The 27,186-nt window shown below is 48.4% G+C and overlaps 1 protein-coding gene across 8 annotated transcripts in view; it reads left to right on the top strand.

Annotated features, from left to right (window-relative positions):
• The window catches only part of RNF4 (ring finger protein 4), a 42,002-nt gene extending 15,116 nt beyond the window's left edge, over positions 1–26,886 (top strand). For 3 of the 8 annotated variants that reach the window (XM_036853433.1, XM_036853431.1, XM_036853432.1), the window contains exons 2-8: positions 4,124–4,285; positions 7,691–7,805; positions 9,887–9,966; positions 15,064–15,132; positions 22,871–22,880; positions 23,200–23,359; positions 24,691–26,886. In XM_036853433.1, the coding sequence (XP_036709328.1) occupies positions 4,277–4,285; positions 7,691–7,805; positions 9,887–9,966; positions 15,064–15,132; positions 22,871–22,880; positions 23,200–23,359; positions 24,691–24,973 (726 nt within the window). In that variant the 5' untranslated portion in view covers positions 4,124–4,276 and the 3' untranslated portion in view covers positions 24,974–26,886. Of the gene's footprint in view, positions 1–1,704; positions 3,554–4,123; positions 4,286–7,690; positions 7,806–9,886; positions 9,967–15,063; positions 15,133–22,870; positions 22,881–23,199; positions 23,360–23,890; positions 23,927–24,065; positions 24,115–24,690 lie in introns of those variants that run through there. The other 5 variants (XM_036853435.1, XM_036853437.1, XM_036853434.1 and 2 more) reach the window with 5 other exon arrangements.
• The last annotated feature ends 300 nt before the right edge of the window (positions 26,887–27,186 follow it).

Genomic DNA, 27,186 nt, shown 5'->3' with positions numbered 1-27,186 from the left:
AGTGATCTCTTGGTTATTTAGTAACATACTGTTTAAGCCTTCATGTGTTTGTGTTTTTTATGTTTTTTTCCCTGTAATTGATTTCTAATCTCATGGTGTGGTCAGAAAAGATGCTTGATATGATTTTAGTTTTCTTAAATTTACTGAGACTTGATTTGTGACCCAAGACGTGATCTATCCTGGAGAATGTTCCATGCGCACTTGAGAAGAAAGTGTAATCTGCTATTTTCAGATGGGATGTCCTATAAATATCAATTAAATCTATCTGGTCTGTTGTGTCATTTAAAGCTTGTGTTTCCTTATTAATTTTCTGTTTGGATGATCTGTCTATTGGTGTAAGTGAGGTATTAAAGTCCCCCACTATTATTGTGTTACTGTTGATTTCCTCTTTTATAGCTGTTAGCAGTTGCCTTATGTATTGAGGTGCTCCTATGTTGGGTGCATATATATTTATAATTGTTATATCTTATTCTTGGATTGATCTCTTCATCATTATGTTGTGTCTTCCCTTGTTTCTTGTAACATTCTTTATTTTAAAGTCTGTTTTATCTGATATGAGTATTGCTCCTCCAGCTTTGTTGTGATTTCCATTTGCATGGAGTATCTTTTTCCATCCCCTCACTTTCAGTCTGTCTGTGTCCCTAGGTCTGAAGTGGGTCTGTTGTAGACAGCATATATATGTTTGCTTAATTGTTTAATTGTTTGCTTTTGTAGGTCCTTTTCTTCTCTTGTGTTTCCCAGTTAGAGAAGTTCCTTTAGCATTTGTTGTAGAGCTGGTTTGGTGGTACTGAATTCTCTTAGCTTTTGCTTGTCTGTAAAGCTTTTGATTTCTCCATCTAATCTGAATGAGATCCTTGCCTGGTAGAGTAATCTTGGTTGTAGATTCTTCCCTTTCATCACTTTAAATATGTCATGCCCCTCCCTTCCGGCTTGTAGAGTTTCGCTGAGAAATCAGCTCTTAACCTTATGGGAGTTCCCTTGTATGTTATTTGTTGTTTTTCCCTTGTTGCTTTATTTTTGTCAATTTGATTACATGCTTTTCCTTGGGTTTATCCTGCCTGAGACTCTCTGAGCTTCCTGGGCTTGGGTGGCTATTTCCTTTCCCATGTTAGGGAAGTTTTCAACTATAATCTCTTCAAATATTTTCTCTGGTCCTTTCTCTCTCTCTTCTCCTTCTGGGACCCCTATAATGCGAATGTTGTTGTGTTTAATGTTGTCCCAGAGGTCTCTTAGGCTGTCTTCATTTCTTTTCATTCTTTTTTCTTTATTCTGTTACACAGCAGTGAATTCCACCATTCTGTTTTCCAGGTCACTTATCCATTCTTCTGCCTCAGTTATTCTGCGATTGATTCCTTGTAGTGTATTTTTCATTTCAGTTATTGTATTGTTCATCTCTTGTTTGTTTGTTCTTTAATTCTTATAGGTCTTTGTTAAACATTTCTTGCATCTTCTCGATCTTTGCCTCCATGCTTTTTCTGAGATCCTGGATCATCTTCACTATCGTTATTCTGAATTCTTTTTCTGGAACGTTGCGTATCTCTACTTCATTTAGTTGTTTTTCTGGGGTTTTATCTTGTTCCTTCATCTGGTACATAGCCCTCTGCCTTTTCATCTTGTCTATCTTTCTGTGAATGTGGTTTTTGTTCCACAGGCTGCAGGATTGTAGTTTTTCTTGCTTCTGCTGTCTGCCCTCTGGTGGATGAGGCTATCTGGGCAGTCCCTTTAATGTGTTTTCTCCTGGCAAACCTCCTCTGGCCTCTCCTTATCCTCCTGGTTTCTTTGGCACCTGGCTCATTTGCCCCAGTTACCACAGCTGAGCTGCCTGCCAGCAGCCACCCCCAGATAGGAGCTGGTGGCTGGATTTATTCATCGCTGTATTCTGGGGTAGGAGCCATACTGATAAGTGAATGAGGTGGGGAGATGTGCAGTCGTGGGTTCTTTTTTAAAGCTGGATTGGGTGCAGTGTTGCACAGCACTTAAGGGCTTGAGCAAAGGGGTGGAGCTGTTCAGTGGGCAGTACATTTGGAGAGACTGCAAGGCTGGTGCTGGCAGAACAAGTCGGTGATACCCACCCACAGTCCTTGAGCCTTTAAAACGTGCACACTGGTCCAAGTGCTCTTTGCATTAACTCCTGTAATCCTCACACACCCATTGAGGTGGGTGCTGTCTTGTTCTGTAGATAAGGAAGTAAGGCACAGAGAAGTTCAGTGTTTCGCCAGAGGTCACAAGTAGGGGTTTTGGAGGCCTGACCCCTGTCCACGTTGTCTGGCTCTGGAGATGTGCTCTAACTGTAAGGCCAGCTTGCTTCCACAGGCCATGCTTAGGAGTTAGGACATGATGGGGAACCAGGGAAAGGCTGTGGGGGTCGGCTGTATGTTTTAGAGAGATGCGTTGGCAGTAGGGTAGAAGGGTACCAGGAGATGGGCAGTCATTTGGAGGAGGTAGCGGCACGGGAGATGAGAAGAAAGGTGGGTTTGAGAGTGGTCCTGCATTAATTTCGCTCAGATACGACTAGTTCTCCCCAGCTCCGAGGCCATTGTCCTAGGCCATTGGTTCTCGTGCTGTAGCCTCTGGAGCAGAACCGTCAGAATTGCCTAGGAAGTTGTTAGGAGTGCAGAGTTTTGAGCCCCATCCCAGACCTGCTGAATCAGAATCTAGTTTAACAAGCCCTCCAGGTGAGCCTGACGTTCAGGCCACTATCGCCCAGGACCGGGTGACCACAGAGCCTTCTCCTTGCTTTGACTCTCCTCTGGTCCCTCAGCCTTGCCCTGAGCTCAGGCCCTCCCCCACTAGAAGCCCTTCTACACGAATTACACCCTGACTCCTGGCTCCACGTTTTTGCTTCTCATTTGTTGCTTTATCCACTGCATCCCTGAACATTGATTTATCGTGGTTAGTTGCCACCTTTCAGTGGGCCCTGAGTGAATCCAAGGGCCTCTCATTCTCCAATAGCCTCCGCATCTGCTGCCTTCTCTGCTCTTCCTGGAACCTGCTTGGCTTCCCAATCCACAGTTTCTTGGGTTTTCTCTACTTGTGTTGCCAGTGACAGAAGTCTCAGCTGGGTACACAGGGTGGGTCAGGGTTGGTGGCTCTCATCTACTCCCCTAAATTATCAGCTCCTCCAGAGAGCAACAGTTCCCAGTCTTTGGGAAGAGGCAGAGGCTCTGGGCTCTGTGCTGGCCTAGGAAGCTCTGTTCCTTCTTGGTTGCTAGGTGTCGGTGAGGTCACGTGTAAGCAGTTCTGATTCTCTTGTCTTTTCTCAGAAGCTAGTACAGGGCCGTGCAGGAGTTTTTTTTGTTTTTGTTTTTTTTTGTGGGGTGGAGGGGTTTCCATTTGTTTATTGATCTCCTCCTCATTACTCCAGAGAGGATTCAAGATGGGAGGGGGCTTCAGCATCACCCACCCTCCCAGTTGGCAGGGATCCTCAGAGCATGTGCAGTAAGGCACGGTCACTGTATTCTGGGAAGCTATGAACTGAAGGCTGTGAGCTCTGGGTCCCCAGCCTCGCAGTCAAAGTACTGGTGCAGTAGCTGCTTTCGTAAGCCTGAGTGAGGTAAGCCGCATCCGCACAGATTGTGCAACAGGGTTCAGGATTTCTCCTTTCATAACTGAGAGACCAGGGGTCTGTCCCCTCTGCCTGCTCCCCCAGTGGGTCACAGAACATCACCATTCTGGCTGCCTGGGTTTAACCAGTGCAAATCATGCAATGACCAGCAGCTGGCTGGGGCCCTGCCATTTGCACTGTCTCCTAGCACAGCCTTGGGGGGGTGGGCACAAGCTTGGACAAAGGCCAGAGCCCACCTTTGAACTGGGCCTCACAGGGGCGAGTCCAGACAGGCAGGGAGGGGGCCATGGGCTGAGGAGAATCTGCGGGGGTTTCAACGGCCAGAAAGGAGGGCAAGAGGTGGCATAATGTTTCCAACTGCAGGCCTTAGGGTCAGGTAGTCCTGTATTCTACAAGAATGCTTACTCCTTAAGAAGAATATGGATTAAGAACATAAGTTGCATAAAGTGTTCAGCAAAGCACGCAGCTGACAGAAAGGACCAGTAAATGATTGAACTGAACTTTGCTGTCGATGATGCAGGGGGCAGCATTTATCAACTTGATATCTTTGTTTTTCAGGGCTTGAAGATACTGGAAATCTATCTGGCTCCAAATTCCTATGCTAGCCAGAGGATGAATAACGAGCAGGCATGAGAGGTTGAGGCATTCAGCTTCCCTGCAAATCTTGGTATAGATCACGTCCTTCTCTATAGGTTGGAACCACAGAGCACAATGAGTACGGTGAGTTTTGTAAGTTCATGAATTTTATTTTTTCAGGTTAAACAATTACTTCATTCCTTGTGTACCTTAATGAGAGTACCATAAAGGTGCTTCTAAGTAACCCTAGTTCTTAAAGGAGCATGTACAGGACCTTCTGGTAGTTACACCCACCTGCTTGTCTTTGGTCAGAGTCCAGTGTTTTGGGTGGTGCCCTAAAGACAGAAGGCTGAGGATGGTTGAGGGTTTTGAAGTTTTATACCTCCAGAGCAGCTGTCAGTGTCCTGGAAATATTAGGGCTCTGGTTTATTTAATTATTTACAGCCCAATTTTCCGTTTTTCCTTCTGTTTCTTTTCCCTGTGTAGTTCTTGGTCCGATGTGAGCATCGGTAGCCGTAATAACCCTTGGTGAGTTTTCTTACGGTCAGTGACCAAAGTTGGTAAGTCACTGTAACTCCTGTTTAGAGCTTTTATCAGACTGCAGGGGCAGGCAGCTCGGTTTGGTGTAACCCAGATGTCACCTGGAGCCCTTTGAGTCCGGAGAGTGCCTGAAGGTCCCCCTCCCCACTTTACTCCCTATTAACAAGGCTGCTCATTTGATCTAAACTCAAAACAGCTGTTTTCTGAGATAGTGCGTTCACATCAGGTGGACCAGATGTGAAACTCATACTCTCTTTCCAGGTTCCAGAAGTGCTGTGAATGGTGTTGCGGGGGGAAGGGATTGCAGGATAAGGCTGAAAAAACGGTTCCCAGGGTGATAGAAACCGCGGTAAAAATCCTGTAGACTCTGTTCACCGACCCCCACCCCCTCCCCTTGGCCCATCCCTTCCGACCACTCCTGGCCCCCACTGTGTTCCAGACCCATTGTTGACATTCTTACACAAAAGGGCCTTTGTTTCCCTGGACCTACCTTTTTAAAGGGCAGATGACCTCCCATCTTGGTCCCATATCTGCAGCTTGCCACCACAGTTCACCTGCAGGGAAACCTCCTAAGCCTGGGCACCTCACCTCTGAAGCCCACGCTCTGCCCAGGAGGATGTGAACAGACAGAGCAGTGTAGCCTCTTATAAGGGTGTGTGAAGAATTTGGTTAAAATTTCCTCAGAGTGGTGTGAATAACTTGTGTGGTGGTGATCAGACGGTCGGTTTTAACTGGAAGCTGTGAGGGCTCTGCTGTTAAAAAGCAGGAGAGCGTGACAAGAGTAGCAGGAAGGCAGAGGGGGCAAAGTCTTTTCCCGTGTTCTAGGGTTTCTTGAGCCTGGCCCTGTGCTAACAGCCATCTCCTGCCTGCCCTCAGGGAGTACACCTGGAAGAGGAGGTGGAGTAGCAGTTCTGGAGGCTTCTTGCGGGGAGAGGGAGGAGGAGGAGGTCATGAGATGGTCAGCCGGAGAGGATGAGGAATGTCCTCATAATGGAGCTGACAACTGAGTAGCTTCCTGAAAGCTGTGTAAGAATTGGCTGAGTGAAGAAGGGAAGGGATGGGTGGTCCAGGCTGGGAAGGATGCCAGGTTAAGGGCAGGGAGAGGCTGAAAGAGCAGCCAGGAAAGGACTGCTGTTGCGGGGGGTTGGGGGTGAGAGTTGGCAGGACACATTACTGCAGTGACCACGAAGGGGTTTTTAGGGTTCAGCACCTGGACTTTGGCCAGGACCTATGACTGCTTCTTACCTCCCTCAGTGGAAAAGCTGCACAGGTAGGGGCATGAAGGGTTCTGTTTAGCAGTGTCTGCTAAGACGGATTTGGTCGTTTTCAGAGGATGGAAGATACAAGGGCAACTTCAAAGAGAGTGGGGTGAAAGTTAAGGAGCCCTAAGTAATCTGGTAGCTGCTGGGGCAACTCATGTCAACACCAGGTCGTGGCTCGGGCCTGGGTGCCAGCTCCCCGGAGGGACAGAGTGGCTCCTCACTGGACCGTTGGGAACAGCTGCTGTCGCTGGCCTCTGGGCCTTTCTGGGGATGCTTCCCTGTTCCTCAGATCCGTGGGAGCTGCTAAACCCAGCTACATTTCCGAAACTTCTCACGCTGCCATTTGACAGACAGTCAGAACACAAACGGAATCAGGCTTCTCTGTGTTGCCAGAGAGCTGGGCTGGGTGATGGATGTCCCGAGTCTTGTGCACATCTCACGGACACTTGCCTGTCCTCCAGCGTTTCCAGGGACAGGATGCCTGGTAAGGCGTATGCGGAACTAGGGTAGTAATGCTGTCTTCCCACTCAGTACTATGCATACGGTATGTCGCCTCACCCTTAGGAGAGCTCTGCGAGTCTGGTACTGGTGAGGAAGTTCAGACTTAGTAGTGAAGCAACTGCCCCACGTCGCCCAGTGTGAAGCAGAGCAGGCCCGGTGCCAGTGAGGAGCGGGACGGGCCAGGGGAGAGAAGCACCGAAGCGCAGGGAGCCAGGCTTGGCTGGGGCCGTACAGGGTGGGAGTGATGAGGCTGCGGGTCAGCTGGCAGGTTCTGTCTCTTGAGGCAGATGGCAGGGGGCGGGTTCTCAACGCGTCGTTCAGGGCCAGCCAGGCCCCAGCCAGGCCGGAAATGCTGGAGCAGATTGGTAAACCAGCTCGAGGATGTGGAAGAAAGGCTGGTTCAGGGAGTCTGGGCTGCAGATAGGCTGATTAACAGCTCGGACCTTCCAGAAGGCATGTCTCTCGGGCAGCCCCTGGGAACAGCCTTTTAAAAACTTTGGTTCTTGGAGTACCTACTGTACAGCACAGGGAACTCTATTCAACACTCTGCAATGATCTTTATGGAAAAGAGTCTAAAAAAAGAGTGGATATATGTATATGTGTAACTTAATTCACTTTGCTGTACAGCAGAAACTGCACAACATTGTAAATCAACTATACTTCAATGAAAAAGTTTTTTAAAAAGTTCTCATCACAAGAAAAAAAAATAAAACTTTGGTTCTTGGAGCTGTGGCGGGTGATTATTAGGATGTAAACTACAACTTGATAGTATCCTAAAAGGTTAGAGGCCAGAAACCTTTCCCAAAGAAAGACCCACTTTTCCAGTGAATAGAAACTTGGGAAACTGAAGGGCTTTGGGCTGAAAAACAGAAAGGGCTCAGTGAGGCCAAATACAAATCCAAGGAAAATAGGTCTGTAACTTTTGGTTAAAAGAAGGGGTTTCTGGCCAAATCCCAACCTGGACCAGAGGCTTCCATAGAGTTATGTGTCATGTACTTTTGACAGACCAAATAGTCTTTATAACAAAAGTTTTACTTTATAGAATTTGTATTCACTATATGTTCTGGATGATTTCTCTCTATAAACATTCAGTGTTCTAGAATCTCAGGTTTTGAAAGGACCCTGACCGCAGGTCTGCTCACTGGCCTCCTATTCTTCTTAATGAGTTGATCTTTTTATTCTTCTGGCTGAAATCTTACTGGTCAGGAGCTTATGTAACTGTTTCTTTTTCCCCCGATACCCTCAGAGAAAGCGTCGTGGAGGAACAGTAAATTCTAGACAAGCCCAGAAGCGAACTCGAGAAGCGTCCTCCCCCCCTGAGATGGCCCTGGAGGCAGAACCCATAGAACTTGTGGAGAGCGGTAAGATTGCCAGTGACACTGGGCATGAGTGAGCACATATGCCCAACATGCCACCTACCAGCCACGGGTCTTGTGCAAGCTACACAACCTGTAACTCGGCCTTAGTTTCCTCATCTGAAACGGGGGATAATGTTGTGCATATATATGCAGTAGCTGCTGCATAGAGTTGTCATAGCACTGAAATGAGTCAATGACACAGAACGCTTAGAACAGTGCTTGGCACATAACACTATACGAGGTTCAGCTTGTATCAGTGTATTTATAAGACCTACAGTCTCAGACTCACCTACCGTTCGCAACTTAAAAAAGCTAAAGTGAGCAAGAGCTGCCCCCTTGGTTACCCTGAGACCTCCACAGGTTTAGAAACGGCCACTCAGCTGGGCTAAGCATCCAGCCTTCCGGGGATGTGCAGCATGGAAGTGGAGACTGCCGTGGGTCCACCTTTTCTCTTTGAAACTGTGCCTCAACTTAGTTGGCCTCGGGAAGTACTCAACTTTCTTCCTCTCTCCTTCATTAAGACAAAAAATTGCCCCAGCAGGCAGACTTGTTGACAGAGCTGCGTGTGTTGGAAGGAGTTTGGTGCAGGCAGAGGCCACATTGGCTTTTTCCCCTTCTTCCTGCCTCCTCAGGGGAGTGGCACATGGCCTGAATCAAGTCCCTCAGCTCTGCATGTAGTAAGATTGTTTTTATAATTATGATGCCTGAAAACTGACATTTGAAGAGAAGCAAGCAACTTGTCTATAGATTTCATGGGCCCTTCAGGGGCGTGAAGTTCTCCATATTGTCTCTGTGGTCTCTGAGCTTCACTTCTAACATAAATTCACAGCCCGGGGCCATCCTCCCGTCCACCCCAAAGCTGATGCCCTGGTGTCTGAATTCTGCCACCCTTCAGGAGAGGCTGGTGCAGGAGGCTCCTCATTTGGGACCCTGAGCCCACAAGTGGAATCTCCAACCTGGCCAAGATCCACTGCTTTCCACTGCAGCACTTCTCGTCCTCAGGCAGTCTTACACCCGTGTGCAGGGCTGTATGCACAAGCTGCCCGTTGGAATACCGTTTTTATTTGTAGGAGCCAAAAATTGTGTCCATCAGAAAGAGAGCGGTTCTGTAAATATGGTATATCCATATATGGACTATTCTTTAAAAAGAATTAAGTCATTTTGTATAAATTACGTTGGACATCTTTGATGTATTGTGGTTTTTATTCCTGTGAAACTTTTTAATACATGAGAACAAGTTTGAATATGTTAAATGTATTACAAGTCACTTTCCCTGAGTATTAAACAAACATTATTTCTAAAAGTTCTTCCCTCCTACTTTTTAATGTTAATAATAATAGAAACAAACATGGTTGTAAGTCTTGTTTCAGTTGATATAAATGGAAGTTGTACTCTGCCCTTCCTTTCTGCCTGCTGGATGTAAGCGCTGGTGACCGTTTGGCACGTGCCTTTCCCCCCTTGTCCTGTGTTCAAGTAGACAGACGGTGCGCTGTCCTCTAGGGCTCAAAGGCAAGTTGCAGAACAGGCTCGACCCATTTGGGTGGGTTGGGGTTCTAGGGGACCAGTAAATAAACCCTTGTTGTCCACCCAAGTGGGAAGCACTTGAGAGCTAAATGGAGATTAAAACGTAACTGATGAAGGTGCAGAGCTAAGCATGACCGGAGGTCTGAGGGGAGCAGAGGTTTCAGACAGATCCATCCCAAAGCCCAAGCTGAGCATGCCTGGTCCCTTCCCCAGATGTGCACCCCCCATCCCACCTCAGGTAAGTCGCTGCCTCTCCCCTGTGAATGAGCTGAGCAGGTGCGGGGCACGGAGGCCTAGCTGTGTGGCAGTGTGAGGCCACGGGGAGAGGTGTGCGTGTGCACAGACACACACAGGATGGTGTATTTGTAAAGCCCATACCCTGTTGCTCACAGCAAAATTCTGGAAGAGTATTCATTGCCTGTCACCCCTTTACTTCTGTACTTCAGGGATTTTAGTTTGGTATAAGACTGTGCTCTGTTTGTAATCATATTAATAATGAAACTTAGAGCAGTAGGCCTTTACTTTCTTCCTAAAGCTTGTTAAAATGCTTTATTTTGAAGCTGGAGATGAAATAGTGGACCTCACCTGTGAATCTTTAGAGCCTGTGGTCGTCGACCTGACTCACAGCGACTCTGTCGTGGTAAGTGCTGGAACGTGAGGCTTGCCCTTTCTTGGCTGTGGGCCCCTGGCCTGCACGTCTGAAGGCCTTGGTCACAGGCTACAGCTTGGGCTAAAGAAGGCATGCTTTCAGTGACTGGTGCTCAAGATGGAAAATGTTTCAGGAAAATCATTTGTTGTGACTTTATTGCTTAAACTAATCACATTAGTAAATCTCTGTGACCCTGTCCTTTACATAGCTGGCCATAAAGGCTTTTGGGGGGAACTCTGAGGCCCGATCTCTCTTCGGTCCCTGATTCTATGCTTAACACCAGCTGTGTGACCTTGGGCAAGTTGCTTAGCCTCATTCACTTTGTCCATAAAATGGGGATAATGCCATCCATGTCAGTACAGTATTGTGAGGATTAAAAGAGATCCTGTATTTGAGTGCCTGGCACCTAACGTGGTGCCCAGTAAAGCTGAGTAAATGTGAGTTTACACCCTCGCGGCTGGTGGGAATGGGGATATTTGCTCAGCACTGCCAGTGGGAAATCTCTCGAGTCCCAGAAGCAGCTGCCTCGGAGGATGCAGGCCCCCTGCGTTGCCACCGGATGCCTTGGTTGTGTCGTGCCTCCAGGGAGGGTGGCACCTGGGAGGCTGCTTGTGCCCCCTCCCACAGGGGGCATGCCTGCCCCTGTGCGGCCCTCAGGAAGGAGACCTGGTCTGGTCAGGGGACATGTGGAGAAGCGGTTCTGGCAGACTGGCTCCACAGGTCAGGGGTGCATAGCTGTGTGTGGGTCTGGGAGTCTGGTCAGCCCACAGACCCACATCCTGAGGACGCACTGGCCTCTTGGGATGCTTCTGCAGTGCCTTTTGATGCAGTGTGCAGTTGTGTGGAGTGGAGGTGGTGACACCCTGGACGGTCTTGGGCCAGTAGGGGGCAGGTGCTGCTGAGGGCTTCGGTTTGGTGGGGCGAGTGGGGTTGCTAGGAGCTGAGTCTTCCCCTTGGCCTTGGGGCTGTCCTGGCTGTGCTTAGAACCGTAGACTAGGGTTCCACTGAGAAGCTTCAAGACTTTAAAAGGAGAAAAGAGTGAGGACAGGGAACTGTCTTGACAAATTAAGAGATTTAGACCCTGGTCAGTCTGAAACTGCTGGGCTGTCCTGTGGGGTGTCCTTCCCTCTCATTCCTCCCCTCCCCCCATCCCAAAGGCAAGGCAGCTGCCCTTGCTGCATCATCAGACCGTCCCCAGCAGATTTTGGATGAATGCTCAGGGGAGACCATGGCCCCCAAACAGGAGGCAGTAATTTCCCTGGAGACCGGTGGGAACTTTCTGAGATAAGCCTGAGCAGGTTTAGCTGTAAGTGGTCCCTTCCTGGGCCTGATTAGTGTGATTTCTAAGGCAGGGGTCCCCAACCATCGGGCCGCAGACCGGTACTGGTCCGCGGCCTGTTAGGAACCAGACCGCAGAGCAGGAGGTGAGCAGCAAGCGAGCAAAGTTTCATCTGGGGCTCCTCGTTGCTCGCATTACTGCCTGAACCATACACCCTCCGCCCGCCACCCCGCCACTGGTCCACAGAAAGATGGTCTTCCACAAAACCGGTCCCTGGTTCCAAAAAGGCTGGGACCGCTGTTCTAAGGTACACACATTTGGGTTGGTTCATTCCGGATTTTCCGTGACATCTTCTGGGAAAATACCCGAATGAACTTTTCAGCCAAGCCAATACATACAGCTTTGCCCCTGCTCCCTGCAGGCTCCCTGAGGTCCTGGGAAGGTAGCTTAATTTGGTACCTTGGCTGCAGCCTCAGCCCAGTGGCTGATTAACACTTAAAAGTGCTGCCAGTCCTGAATTTCTCTAATACTCCGTGCCCGCCTGCAGTGTGCCAGGCCCTGGGGAGATGGCCAGGATTCTGCTCACAAGACCGTGTTTTCTGCCCTCAAGGAGACAACGACTGGCTTCTGTTGGGTGACAGACCCGCACCATCATGCCCCCTTTCACGCCTTGGTTTTGTTTTGATGCCCAGTCTGCCCTCCCTACGTGGGCTTCTTTTCTGAGCTTTCCAGCCTTCTTCCTGTTTCTCTGGGTGTGGAGAGTCATTGAGAGACACCAGGATGGGAAGGCTAGAGTTGGGGGGGCTGCCCTGGGAGTGGGTGGATAGCCAGGGGCAGGTGGATAGGTGAAGGGGAGGCTCTCTTGAGAAGCAGGAGTCCTCGCTTCTCGTCCCAGAGGCACCAGCCAGTTTGGTCAGAGGACTTAACCTTCCCATGACCTCAGTGTCCCCAGACAGAGAATAATTGTTTTGGACTTAATAGCACCCCTTATTCTAATCATCCTTCATTCTTTGTTGGTGTTTAACAAATCCAAATGCCAGTTTTAAAATTTACAGTGAGAAGTATACCTGAGGCTGAAATTCTCACTCTCTAAAGCAGATCTACTTGGAAAACCTAATAGCATTATTAACTTATCAAGGGGCATCTATTAGAGGAGTTACAAGTTTAGGGTTACCTCAGGCCCCGCCTACAGGAGAGTATGAAATGAATAAATGTATCGCTTCCCAAATTGGGGTAATCTTACCAGTTCCACCAGAATGCCGGGGGACAGGCTTAAGTGTACCACTTCAACCTCACCCGGGAGTAGCTCTGCATCTTCACATCCCAGGATCCAGGGACAACGTTAGAACTCTTGTGAACCCTCTTAAGACTGGATGAGAAACTACGCAGGCTGTTTTTCTCTAACTCTAAGGAATCCTAAACCCCTGATGAATTAGGAGAAATTTTAAAAGCTGTAAGGTGCAATGAGACCTTGTACATCTCTGCTTTGATATTTTCCCTCAAAATTTAACTTATTTTTGGCATTGCATACCCAAAAAAGGCCGTCACTGCTGGGTCCTAGGGTGTGTATATCTTTGATTGTCACTGTATAGTGACAAGCTGTTTTCCAGAGAGGATGTACCAGTTTACACTCCCACCAGCGCTGGAGGTTCTTATGCTTCCACATCTCACTGCCACTGTAACTTTTAGCCAGTCTGGTGTTGCCTAGGGTATCCCACGTGGTTTTAATGTGTGTTTTCCCATCACTGGTGGGGTTGAACATCTTTTCATGTTTAGTGGTGTTTCATTTTCCTCTTTGGCGAATTGCCTGTTGCAATCTTTTTTTTTTTTTTTTTTTTTTAAACACTGAGTCTTTTTTTCTACTCATTTTTCTGTGTGATTGTCGACCTTGTCTCATTTTTTAGGAATTCTTTATAAGTTCTAAAAATATGAGCCTACCATTAGTTGTGTTTTGAATCTGCTACTCAGAGGCTCGTCTTTTCTCTTTTTGGTTTATGTACAGAGGTTCTTAATTTTAATACAGTTGAATTTATCAATTTGTTGATGAAAATCCCATACCATAAAAATATGTTCCTCTATTCCAAAAGTTTTACTGTTTTGCGTTTCACATTTAGGTCTATAATCTATATGAGTTTTGTGTATTTTTTTTTTTAATTTGTTTTATTTATTTTTGGCTGCATTGGATCTTTGTTGCGGTGCGCGGGCTTCTCATTGCGGCGGCTTCTCTTGTTGCAGAGCACGGGCTATAGGCACGCGGGCTTCAGTAGTTGTGGCTCGCGGGCTCTAGAGCACAGGCTCAGTAGTCATGGTGCATGGGCTTAGTTGCTCTGCGGCATGTGGGATCTTGCCAGACCAGGGCTGGAACCCATGTCCCCTGCATTGGCAGGCGGATTCTTAACCACTGCGCCACCAGGAAAGCCCTTTGTGTATGGTTTGAGATAAGATTAAATACCTCTCAGTGAAGATTTATAATATTCCCTGGAGTGATTTTGCAAGTCTTTTGTTAGAAGATTTATTTCTAGGTACATAGTATTTTAGGATGCTATAAAAAAAAAAAAAGGTGTTTAAATTTTTCACTTTTTTGTTTTTATTATTTGCTAATATAAAGAAATGCAGTTGGTTTTTCTTTTTTTAGTCTAACAGTTCTTAATCTGTAAATCTTTTTTTAAAAATTTATTTATTTTTATTTATTTATTTTTGGCTGCATTGGGTCTTTGTTGCTGTGTGCGGGCTTTCTCTAATTGCGGTGAGCGGGGGCTGCTCTTCTGTTGCGGTGCGCGGGCTTCTCATTGAGGCGGCTTCTCTTGTTGCGGAGCACGGGCTCTAGGTGCGCGGGCTTCAGTAGTTGTGGCCCGCGGCCTCTAGAGCGCTGGCTCAGTAGTTGTGGCGCATGGGCTTAGTTGCTCTGCAGCATGTGGGATCTTCCCAGACCAGGGCTCGAACCCATGTCTCCTGCACTGGCAGGCGGATTTTTAACCGCTGCGCCACCAGGGAAGCCTTTAATCTGTAAATCTTTGAATTTCTATGTACACAGAACAAGTTTTGGTTCTTCTCTATTTCCTTTTTTTTTTCCCTTGGCCTTAACACACTGGCTAAAAAATTCAACACTGACTGAATAAAAATGGTGACAGTCATGGACATTCTTGTTTCATTCTAAATCTGAAAGAGTCCTTTCAGAGTTCCACCATTAAATAAGACTTCTGCTGTAAGTTCTTTTGATTTGTTTATATCCTTTACCAGAGTGGAAAAGTTTCTCTATTTCCTGTTTGGCTATAAGTTTCATCTTGAATCAATGTCGAAATTTAACAATTTCATCTAATGTTGCTTTTTCCCCTTTCATATGTTGAAGTGGAGAATTATGTTGGTTTCTAGTGTTAAACCACTTAAGCATTGTGGTCATGGCATTATCTTTTTATGTTGCTAGATTTGGTTTGCTAATGTTTTATATATAATTTTGCCTCTATTTTTATGAGTAAGATTGGTGGTCTGTAATTTTTCCTTATAGAGTTCTGGTATCAGCGTATTGGTATCTTTACAAAGTGAGTTGGGCACCTTTTTTTCCGTTCCACAGAAGATTTTGTAAGATTGGACTATTTCTTCCATGAATGTTTGTTAGAACCCGACAGTGAAGTACATAGAGTTTTAATAGATTTTGGTAATTGCATTTTTTAGGAGTTTGTTGATTTCATCTAAAGTTTTCACTTTTATTTGCATAAATTTGTTCATAATGTCTTATGTTCTGTGGAATCTATAGTGATGTCTCCTTTTTCATTTCTGATACTGGTTATTTGTGTTTTCTATTTTTTTAGATTAGTATCACCAGAGCTTTATTAGATCTTTCAAAGAACCAACTTTTAGCTTTGTGGATCCTTTCTCTTGTAAGTTTTTCATTCATTGATTATTCCTTTCTTTGCTTGAGTTTATTTTGCTGTTTTTCTAATTTTCATCATTTCTTTTCCAATAAATGCATTAAAGATTATACTGTCTTTAGCTATATCCTACAAATTGTGTTAGTGGTACTTTACATTTAATTCAACATTTATCAAATTTATATTTTTTAACTTCCAAATGTATGGGTACTTTCTTTTTGTTATTGATTGCTTGCAGTATTGGTCAGAAAATACATTCTGTATGTCAGTTCTTTGATACTTACTGGGTCTTGCTTTAAGCCTGGCTTGCCCCCGACGGCTGGCCTTCGCTAGATAACCTGCCCCCATGGTTCCTGCCTGGGCTTTGGTTTCTCTGTGGGGCTTTCAAAAGTGGGCTTCAATTTTTTAAGAATCCTCTCTGCTTTTTTTCCCTCTGGATTACTGTATTCCCTATACTGTTGACCGAATTCTTCTCTTTTTTTGATACCTCTTTATTTAAAAATATGTGTGTTTTATCTTGTTTTTGGTTGTTTTCAGTGGAAAAATGGATGGAAATACCAGCCTGCCATTTATTGGAAGTCTCTGCTTGTTTTCCATCCTTCTGCTTTCTTTCTTTTTTTATTTTTTTAATTAATTAATTTATTTATTTTTGGCTGCATTGGGTCTTCGTTGCTGTGCATGGGCATTCTCTAGTTGCGGCGAGCGGGGGCTTCTCTTTGTTGCGGTGCGTGGGCTTGTTGTTGCAGTGGCTTCTCTTGTTGCAGAGCACAGGCTCTAGGTGCGCAGGCTTCAGTAGTTCCAGCACGTGGGCTCAGTAGTTGTAGCGCACGGGCTTAGTTGCTCCGCGGCATGTGGGATCTTCCTGGACAGGGCTCGAACCCGTGTCCCCTGCATTAGCAGGTGGATTCTTAACCACTGCGCCACCAGGGAAGTCCCATCCTTCTGCTTTCTTATCTGGTTTGATAGGTGAATTAAAATTTTCAGACCACTTTTCATGAGCATTTGCAGTATGCCAGTCTCTGTTCCAGCTGGAAGTGATGCAGTGATGGAAAAGAGACTCACTCCTCTTGTTAAGAAACTGAGTCTTCCAGGGGGAAGTTATTAAAAAGGGTACTTGCTTGGACTATTTTCCTTCATTGAATTTCAAAAGATTGTTTCTTTTAAAGTCAGGTTGGTTTTCCTGGAATCTTTTTTTGTTCTGTTCCCGTAGTGTACTAATGTATAGAGCTATTATACTCTGTGTTATACTCTGTACCTCACCTGGTTTATGATTTATGAGACTGTTGAAAGGGTCTGCTTGGTGAAGGCTTCCTTGCAGGCAGGGACAGAGCCTGGTCTGTCTCTGGCTGGGAATAGTAAAGGGCATGAGAGGTACACAGTGACTGCTAGAATGAGTGAATGAACCAGCGTAATTATATATGAAGGAAGAAGAGCCAGACATCATATCGAAGAATTGGGGAAACGAAACAGTTGTCCGTGGAATCTGATATGATTGCTTACTCGACTGGGATGTTCATGTCAGCACCAGTCTTCCTGGTGCTCATGGCGGTGCTACAGTAAAAGTACTCTGTAGTTGTGTGATGCGTGCACCTGTTGGATCTGAGGAGTATCCTTTGTGGGCACGGTGGTTGCAGATGGCTGTTTCTTCCAGTGGAATGGCGTGCCGTGCTGCCTTGGAAGGTCATTTAAAGCAAGCGGCTCTCCGAGCTCCCAGCTGGATGAGCTTTCTTAGAAATGCCAGAGGTCAGCTTGCCTACAGAGGACCCCAGTGACCCTGCTACTTGGTTCCATTCTGTTGTTTCACCCCAGCATGTTGCTGTAACCCTAAGAATGCCAAGCGTTTTGTCCACTAGTAGAAGAAAGGCTTATCCTGCCCCACTGACCAGGAGTCTGTGACATGGGTGTCAGCGTTTGCAGGTGTTCTGAGGCTCACGTGTGCTTCAGAAGCTCACAGGGGCTCTGGGTGCCTGACCTGGAGTCAGTGTGCCCAGGCGTGGAAGCAGGTGGTGCCGGTGCTACTGTGGGTTGTTCATGCCCCACGTGTCTCCTCCACTTGTCTCTAACACACTGCCTGTGGTTTATTCTAGAGTCAGGAAAGAGAAGCCAGGCTGAAGGTGGGGTGGAATGTGTGGGTCTGAGCTTGAGCCAGTTTGTCACAGTGTTGATTTGGCTGTTCATACTTGAGGACTGGGGAATTGTTTCCGTTTGGTATTTTGTTTCTTTGAAAGGCCTCTCAGCCAGATGAGAGGCCCAAGAGCTTGTATTATTCCTATTTCCATCTGTTTACTCCTAGAGTCAACATTTCTGAAGCCCCGATGCTTTTCCCCACCTCTGTCTCTTGTGCTAGGTAAGCACTTTGTTACCTGCAGGGCTATGGCCACGGGGAAGGGACATTCCAGAGCACCTGCAGACACCTGCAGAGTTCTTGATTTTTTCTTTTTTTTTTTTTTTTTTTTTTGTCTGCGTTGGGTCTTTGCTGCTGTGCGTGGGCTTTCTCTAGTTGTGGCGAGCAGGGGCTACTCTTTGTTGTGGTGCGCGGGCTTCTCATTGCAGTGGCTTCTCTTGTTGCAGAGCACGGGCTCGAGGCACGCAAGCTTCAGTAGTTGTGGTACGTGGGCTCAGTAGTTGTGGCTTGCGGGCCCTAGAGTGCAGGCTCAGTAGTGTGGCACATGGGCTTAGTTGCTCTGTGGCATGTGGGATCTTCCCGGACCAGGGCTCAAACCCGTGTCCCCTGCATTGGCAGGTGGATTCTTAACCATTGCGCCACCAGGGAAGTCCAGAGTTCTCGATTTGTTGCGATTCGGCTGCTGGGTGGAGGGAACACCAGTGATAGTATGTCACCTCCATCAGCTAGGGGGTGGCTCCGGGTCACAGGAAGGCATGGAGCTGGGAGGCCAGGCTGTGGTGCCATTCTTTTCTGCCCTTCGGGCAAGAAGCCTCATCTCTGAGCTGTTCTTCCATTGAGCATGGGGACAGAGTCATCACCAGCGAAGGCGGCTCTCTGGCCACCGTGTATTCATTTACCTAGTAGTTAAGTATGGAGCACCTGCCGTTGTGCCAGCAGCATCCTGGGCCTGGGGGCTCAGTGTTCAGGTCCGGCCCCGGCTTGGCACTGCCAAGAGGCGAGCTGGGTCTGACTCACAAGAGCCTGTGGAGACCTGGTTGCCACATTCTGGTGGCCTGGGACCCAGTGGCGTCACATTCCTTCCAGGTGCATCCACACCTGGTCAGTGGTCCTTCTTGGCAAAGGGCAGTAAAAGCAGTGTTGGAGTGGAGGAAAACTGGGGTCTTCCCTGCCCACAGCAGAATTTCCTTCTGCTCTTGGCTAACTTCAGAGCTCCCCTTCTAGACTTCACATGGACAGCACCTTCTGCCAGCCCCAGCTTGTCTTCCAGTTCATGGTCCTGGTGATGAAGTTGACTGTCGCCAGTTCCACGGTCACACTTTCCAGCTTCTTCTGGGGGGAGGGGAAGTGTCTTCAGTGGCTTCTCATCTGCAAAATGGAGATCTTTATGCTCAGACCTTCTTCCTTCCTGCGATGGCCATTTGTATTGGTCAGGGTTGAGGTTGGAAAAACCGAATCCACTCTAGTTATTCTAGAGCAGAAGTGGATTTTAATACATGGTGGCATGTATTAAATCCTGGTGGCAGTGGGCAGTGGTTAAAAATCCACCTGCCAGTGCAGGGGACACGGGTTTGATCCCTGGTCCGGGAAGAATGCCACATGCCGCAGAACAACTAAGCCCATGCGCCACAACTACTGATCCTGCGCTCTAGAGCCCGCGAGCCACAACTGCTGAGCCCGCGAGCCACAACTACTGAGCCTGCGTGCCACAACTACTGAAGCCCGCGTGCCTAGAGCCCATGCTCCGCCTCAAGAGAAGCCACCGCAATGAGAAGCCCGCGCACCGCAATGAAGAGTAGCCCCTGCTCGCCACAACTAGAGAAAGCCCGCACACAGCAATGAAGACCCAACACAGCCAAAAATAAATAAATTATTAATTTAAAAAAAACAGACACGGGAGGAGTTGCTTCGTGGTGTTGTAAAGGCTGGAGGAGCAGGTGTCTAGGAATAACTCCGGACATCTTAGCCTTGACGCACCATGGGAGCTGCTACCTCTGCTCCAAGGAGAAGGATGGGAGGGGGCAGCTACCACCTGTATTAATCTGTTCGGGCTCAAGGAAATGCTACTGTGTCTCCTTGCTTGGGAGGACAGACCTGGGCTTTGGACATTGCAGCCTCGGCCACGACTGCCTCTTGATACCCGCATCTGTGTCCACCTACAGCAGCTGAAATTGTCTTCCACCCTTCTGCCCTCCAAATAGCATGAGTGTGTCTCACTGAGGGAATTTAGTTCATGTCTAGAATCCCCACTGCAAGGGAGTTGGAATAGAGTTGAGCTTCCCATCTCTGCGGGGCAGGATGGTGTGCCAGAAAGGGTCAGCCTCCGTGCCCCCTGAACAGGGGGGCAGCCAAGGAGAGGTGGCAGCAGGGCTTTCAACAGCAGTCCTGAGAGCTCTCCTGAAGTAGTTGATCACACACACAAGCGAGAGGGAAAAGGGGTGCTACTGGTGATGGTGTAGACAGACAGGTAGTAGCTCAGTGAGAGAGCTGACTTGACTGGTTTGAAACTGTTGCAGAAAAGAGTCTCAACAAGCTCTGAGTACAGGCACACCTTGGAGATGGTGGGCTCGGTTCCAGACCACCGTAGTCAAGTGAGTAAAGCAAGACACAACAGACCTTTGCGTTTCTCAGTGCATGTAAAAAAGTTGTTTGTGCTATACTGCAGTCTATTAAGTGTGCAGTCGCACATGATGACACTGTGCATTCCTTAATTTACAAGTACTTTATTGCTAAACGCGAACCATCGTCTGAGCCTTCAGCAGGTTGTAATCTCTTTGCTGGTGGAGGGTCCTCCCTCGAGGCTGATGCTGCTGACTGACCAGGGTGGTGGCTTCTGAAGGCCGGGGTGCCTGTGGGAATTTCTTAAAGTAAGACAGCGATGAAGTTTGCTGTATTAATTGACTCTTCCTTTCATGAACAGTTTCTCTGTAGCAGCAATGCTGTTTGACAGCATTTTACCCATAGTAGAATTTCTTTCAAACCCTGCTGCTGCTTTATCAACTGAGGTTATGTAATATTCTAATTCTTTTTTGTTATTTCAACAATCTTCACAGCATCTTCACCAGGAGTAGCTTCCATCTCAAGAAACCACTTTCTCATCGGTACGAAGCAGCTCCTCATCTGTTCAAGTTTTACTGTGAGATTACAGCAGTTCAGTCACATCTTCAGGCTCCACTTCTAATTCTAGTTCTCTTGCTTTTTCCACCACATATGCAGTTCTTTCCTCCACTGAAGTCTTGAATCCCTCAAAGTCATCCGATAGGGTTGGAATCAACTTCTTCCAAATTCCTCACCCATGAAATCACAAATGTTCTTAATGGCATCTAGAATGGTGAACCCCTTCCAGAAGGTTTTTAGTTTACTTTGCCTGGATCCATGAGAGAAATTACTGTCTATGGCAGCTATCCTTAGGAAATATATTTCTTACATGATAAGACTTGCAAGTTGAAATGACTCCTCGATCCCTGAGCTGCAGGACGGATGCTGTGTCAGCAGGCAAGACGACAACATTCATCCCACTGTCCGTCTCCATCGGAGCTCTTGGCTGACCAGGTGCACCGTCAGTGAGCAGGAATATTGTGAAAGGAGTCTTTTTTTCTGAGCAGTATGTCTCAGTAGTTTAAAATATTCAGTAAACGATTTTGTAAACCGATGTGCTGTCATTCAGGCTTTGTTGTTTCATTTGTAGAGCACAGGCAGAGCAGATTTAGCGCCATTCTTAAGGGCCCTAGGACTTTTGGAATGGTAAAGGAGCACTGGCCTCAACCTAAAGTCATCAGCTAAGGAGAGAGTCGGCCTGTCCTTTGAAGCTTTGAAGCCAGGCACTGACTTCTTCTCTCTAGCTATGCAAGTCCTAGATGGTATCTTCATCCAGTAGAGGCTGTTTTCTACATTGAAAATCTGTTGTTTAGTGTAGCCACCTTCATTAATGATCTTAGCTGGATCTTTTGGATAACTTGCTGCAGCTTCTACACCGGCACTTGCTGCCTTACCTTTGCAATATGATGTCATGGAGATGGCTTCTTTCCTTCAGCCTCATGAACCAACCTCTGCTGGCTTCACACTTTTCTTCTGCAGCTTCCTCACCTCTCTCAGCCTTCATAGAATTGAAGAGAGTTAGGGCCTTGCTCTGGATTAGGCTTCAGCTTAAGAGAATGTTGTGGCTGGTTTGATCTTCTATCCAGACCACTCAGACTTTCTACACATCGGCAATAAGGCTGTTACACTTTCTTATCATTGTGTGCTTACTGGAGTAGCACTTTTAATTTCCTTCAAGAGCTTTTCCTTTGCATTCACGACTTGGCTAACTGGCGCAAGAGGCCTAGCTCTAGGCCTGTCTCAGCTTTTGACTTGCCTTCCTCACTAACCTTAATCATTTCTAGGTTTTGATTTAAAGTGAGCCATGTGCAGCTCTTCCTTTCATTTGAAGACTTAGAGGTTATTGTAGGATATGTATTTTTTTAATATTTATTTATTTATTCATTTATTTATTTGGCTGTGCTGGGTCTTAGTTGCGGCACGCGGGCTGTTTTAGTTGCGGCATGCAGGCCTTAGTTCCCTGACCAGGGATTGAACCCCGGCCCCCTGCTTTGGAAGTGCAGAGTCCCAACCACTAGACCACCAGGGAAGTCCCTACTGTAGGATAATTAATTGGCCTAATTTCAATATTGTTGTGTGTAGGGAGTAGGGAGGCTCAAAAGCGGGAGGGAGTCATGGAACAGTTGTTCTGTGGAGCAGTCAGACACACATTTATCAGTTAAGTTCATCGCCTTGTATGGGTGAGGTTCATGGTGCCCCAAAACAATTACAGTAGTAACATCAGAAATCACCAATCACATATTGCCATAACGAATATAATAATAATGAAAAAGTTTGACATATTGTGAGAATTACTGAAAAGTGACACAGACACGAAGTGAGCAAATGATGTTGGAAAAATGGTACCAATAGACTTGCTTGACACAGGGTTGCCACAAACCTTTAATTTGTAAGAAACGCGGTATCTGTGAAGCGCAGTAAAGCAAAGCACAGGTGTGCCTGTGGTCAGGCGATGGGCTTGACAAGTTCTCGCTAGCTCGCTCTGTAGGCCTCGAACACAGGATTGGATTGATCTCAGTCCTTGGTGTATGCTACTCTCCGTAGTCCCTGCATGGCCTACTTTGGCTGTTTAATTATTTTTAATAAAGGATTAAGCACTGCAAACCCTTCTGCCAGTAAAGGCTCCGTCTCCGGCAGTAGCCCACGTGCAGTGAAGACAAGGAGAACGTGTGGAGCTGGTGGTGGGCTTCAGGCCCCTGGTGCCCCGTGGCATCGTTGTGATCTCACTTAGTTCTCACAGCAGCGAGGCGGCGCTGTGAGCACTCGTGCCTCTGTTTTTCAGAAGAGGAAGTTGGCAGTTCCTGAGGGTATGGAACTTCCCCAGGTCACGCAGCTCCCAGAGACTCACTAAACACCTGCGGGCTGGGGCGCAGTGTGTCAGCTGCTGGGAGGCTTTGCTGCTCCCGAGGATTTTGCATTTGAAACACATGCTTCAATTTTATTGTTTAAAAGTTTAAAAGAATACAGAATATTTTATGTCAAATTAATTGTGTATTTCTCTCTTGTTTTTCTCCTTTTTCAAAGATTGTTGAAGGTGAGTGGTTTCTTCTCCTTCCTTGGGTTTGGGTAGAGGACTGACGAGGGTGCGGGGGCAGGGCCTCAGGCCTTGCCAGCTCTGTAGGTGCGGGAACACGCCCAGGATGGTGCCCTGCTCACGCCTGCAGTCAGTCCCCTTCCTGCTGAGGAGACGCCCCCTGGGCATCTGCACGCAGCAGGGGTGGGGGCTTCTCTTGGGAAGACGGGAGGGTGGTCTCCGTGCAGCTGGGACTGGCCTTTCCCAGGCACAAAGGAGGGTGGGTGGTGAGGGTGGTGGGACTGGGAGGCCCTGCCCTGAACATGGGCTCACATCTCAGAAAGGAGGCGGCCGAGGAGGAACGCCAGGAGGCTGCGGCAGGAGCACGCCGATAGCTGTGTGCTAAGCAGTGATGACGAGGAGCTGCCCAGGGACAGGGACGTGTATGTGACCACCCACACCCCCAGGAACGCCCGGGAGGAGGCCGCTACCGGACTCAGGTACCAGCGTGCCCACTGCTCTGCTGCCGCCGTGCTGGGGACAGGCTCTCTGCCGGGAAGCTTCTGGATCCGTGGGACCCCATCGTCCCTGGAGTGAGGATCCTCTTCCTTCCTCTCCATATTTCAGTGGAGAGGTTGGGGCAGGAAGCAGGGTATTAGACATACTGGACCTTCAGCCCTGGGCTCAAGAAGGGCTCGTTGTAGCATCTGGGTGGCAGGTGGATCTGGAGCTGGGCTCAGCTGTTCCCACTGTGACCAGGGCGTGCCAGGCACCGGCTGGGCGGGTGTGAATAGCTCCAGGCTGGAGGCAAACCCCCACCACCTGGGGTGGAGAACAGACCCAGCGGCCCCCAGCCTTCTGCAACAGGAATGCTTGGAGGAAGGGGGTGCTAGGCACAGCCCCTGCCCCGGACAGGGAGGCTGGAAGGGGGCTCTGAGGGAGCATAGGCCAGAGGTGCGGGGCGGGGACAGGGCGACTCCAGTTGCCTGCGCCTTCTCTTGCCCCCATCTCTTTCCTCCCCTTTCTCATAGCCTCCCCCACCCCGCATCGGGACAGCCGGCCATCTTGTAAGTGTCCTGGGTGCCTGTGCTAAGGCAGGGTCAGTGGAGGCTCTTGTAAGGGGATGTGGGCTGCTTACGTGAAGCCACTTAAGAGTAATTGATGTTTGCGCTTGCTGAGGAACTGACATGAGCACTGTGATTTTAGGCCCTCTGGTACTGTCAGTTGTCCCATCTGCATGGACGGGTACTCGGAGGTAAGCAAACTTAGCTGTGTCTTCCCTGGTTCTGGTTTTCAAACTGCTTCAGTGAAAGAATTAGATGAGAGAGCACTCCTCACTGGGTGGGCTTTGCTGCCTCTGTTTTGCAGTCACGCTTGGGTTGGCACATGGCTTGGCACACCTCTGTGAAGGGGGAGGGTGCCATCTTCTTGGGCCCTACAGTCTTGAACTCTGGGCTGCCCTGTGCAAGTGCATCAGTCCTGTGTGTTCCCCACCTGGCCTAATTGGAAGCTACTAGTGTTCAGTGTGGCCCCAGGCCCTAGGGCACTGCCCCACTGGGTGCCGGGGGGCTCGTCAGACCCCCTTGGGCTGTCGCTGCCGGAGACCGGCTGCTGCCTCTGCCCCCGGCCTCAGAGGCGCCGCTCGTCCTCGCCTGAGCCTGCAGGGCAGTGTCCTCAGTTCCCCAGGCCGCCTCCCTGCTTTTCCTGCTGCAGCCCTGGGCCCCTCCTCGCACTCGGCATCTTAGAGATGGGCGGGAGTGGATTCTCTGGGGGCTCCCGCTGCGCTGGTACAAGGCCAGACGTGAAGCCTGTTCTTTTTTATGTTTTCTAGATTGTGCAGAATGGACGTCTCATTGTTTCTACAGAATGTGGCCACGTCTTCTGTAGCCAGTGCCTCCGTGATTCCCTTAAGAATGCTAACACTTGCCCAACTTGCAGGAAAAAGATCAACCACAAACGGTACCACCCCATTTATATATGAAGTGTTGAGCTGCTCAGGAGAGACGGATGGACAGACAGAGCCTGGCTGGGTTCTCTACAGCCTCACGTGGGCTATCTGCCGCCACTTTCTTGAGCTCAGAAAGACTATTTCAGAATCAACGTCTGTAAAGTAAACTGCTCTCTTGTTTCCAACCCCGTCTTTGACCCCTTTGTTACCTCTAGTTTGATGCTGAGGAGCTGGACCCAGGGCCCCCCCAGGCCAGGGTCTACATCTGCTTCTCCGGGTAGTCTGGTTCCAGCGTAGGAGAGAGGGAGTCAGGCACATTGGAGTTGAGAATCGTGGTTCCAGCCTCTTTCCGGAACCTGCACGTTTGCCAAGAAGTTTTCCCCATTTGGAAAGTTTGTCCCAGCTTCCTACTGGCAGTGTGTCGAGGGCTGGCCCCGGTCGGAGAGCAATCCGGTCCGCCCAGCTCTCCTGGGCACGCTACCTCCTCCCAGGCATCTGCCCGCCACAGTGACCAAGCCAGACAAGGTCCATCTGGCCTGAGGATCCCAGGTGCAAGCATGGCCCCGGAAAGACCAACCGCTGGACTTTTTTTTCTTCCCTCTGAGTTTCAGAGGTCACCCGTGATTCCGCCTGCATTGATGTCGGGTTCCTGCAGATCACAAGGACCTCTGCAGGGCAATCCCCAGTCTTCTAAGAACGAAATGTGCAATAAAGCCTGTTCTTTGCCTACTTTTCAGCAGCCCAGGAGATGTAGCACTATTAGTGTCCTTCAGAGGCCTCATGTCGCCTACGGAGCAGTGCCTGTCTTGCCCCGTCTGGTTCACCACCTGTTCTCAGGAACTTCACCCATGCCCGAGTTCACCTGGCGCAGGCCGTGCAAGGTCAACGGGGCAGGCACGTCGTCGAGTATCCTCTCTCTTTTCTGATAAAAATCCATCTTGTGTTTACCACATGCCCTCCGGTCCTCAGTTCCCACTGCCTAATGTCTACTCAAGCATAGACCCTGGGCGGTGGTGGCAGTAATTGTGGCCTTATTAGCCGCCCGTGTCCATGCTGTTGCCCAAGTCACAGCCGACCTGCGTTTAAAAGACCTTGGCTCTCCAGACTTGAGCTGGGCAACCCCACCCCTGCAACTGACATCCATTTCCGAAGCTGCTCTTCTGGCCACTGGGCTTTGATCCTTCGGGCTTTGATTGCTCCTTAGGTTTTGGTTGGCAAAGTACGGTGGCCTCTCCCCGCCAGGGGCCCAGATAACACCCTCTGCTCGACTCCACGTGGGTAAAAGCCTCTGGTCTCAAGGAGGCGGAAGGTGGCCCGAGCTGACCTGAGCTGCCCCCCGCTGCACAGGGCTTGCCTCCACCTCTGTACCCCTCCTTCCTCCGAGGCCTTCAAGCCAAACCAACAGCCTTTTCGTGTGAAACATCTTCGAGGTGGAAAAGGGGCCGCCTCTGGCTTTGCTAGCAATAACTGACCTTCAGTTTCTCCTTCTGGAGGAGCAGGGACTCAGCACGGAATTCACTTTAAATGGGGCTGAAGGAGTATCCCTCCTCTGTGTGAAAAGGAAATTGTTTCATTCTTCATTCTGACTTTTTAACTGTTTGGCTCACTTCCAGTTCGTTTGATGAAAGTACTGTTTTCTACTTGGAGTCGAGGAGGGCAGGACATCAGTTCTCATCTGCGTGCTGTGCAGCGTGTCTGCCCTTCGATTGGACGTCATTGCCATTGAGTTCCTTCTGGGCTTCATGGAATGCTCTTTCTTTATGTTCTAACAATACCCAGACGTCAGGAGCCAAGACAACCGTGCAGCCAAAATTTCTTACGTTTTATGCTTAAGGACAAATGGTTGATCATAAAAGTTGTATTCCTTCATACTAACTTAAGTTGGAAAAAAACGTTTAGTTTCTACTATTCAGAAGTTGCAAAACAGGAAAAGGTTGATACGAAAAATCCTTTCCCTCCCTCCGTGTACATAGTTCAAATCTTTCTTTGTTACGTTTAAACTATATCCATGTATGTCAGTCTGTTTTGGACTCCTCTGCTAGTGTTACAGGTGGAAATAAACCATCAATTTGAACCAGGTATCTCGTTTGTGCATTCATTTGCTCTTTTGGATCAATATCACCCCCCACCCTTGCCCAAGGTGTGTGATTCCTGTCTGCCTCATGTTTGGTGTATTTTGCGACAGTATGTGTGCAAGAAAGTTGCTTGGTCATCTACTGACCCAGAAGCCAGCAGGTAAGAGGTCATTCTTGGAGCAGAACCACAAGTCCAGGCCCTGGAATCCCTAAACGAGCAGAATCTTAACCTCAGGCCTGAAGAAGTGAGGTTGGCTGCGGGCTGTCTGCTCAGTCTGGCCAGAGCCAGCTCAGGAGAGGAGCT

This window comes from Balaenoptera musculus, chromosome 5, assembly GCF_009873245.2.
Source record: "Balaenoptera musculus isolate JJ_BM4_2016_0621 chromosome 5, mBalMus1.pri.v3, whole genome shotgun sequence".
Classification (NCBI taxonomy): Eukaryota; Metazoa; Chordata; class Mammalia; order Artiodactyla; family Balaenopteridae; genus Balaenoptera; species Balaenoptera musculus.
Note: the sequence above shows the minus strand (reverse complement) of the source record. Positions and strands in the feature narration are given on the sequence as shown.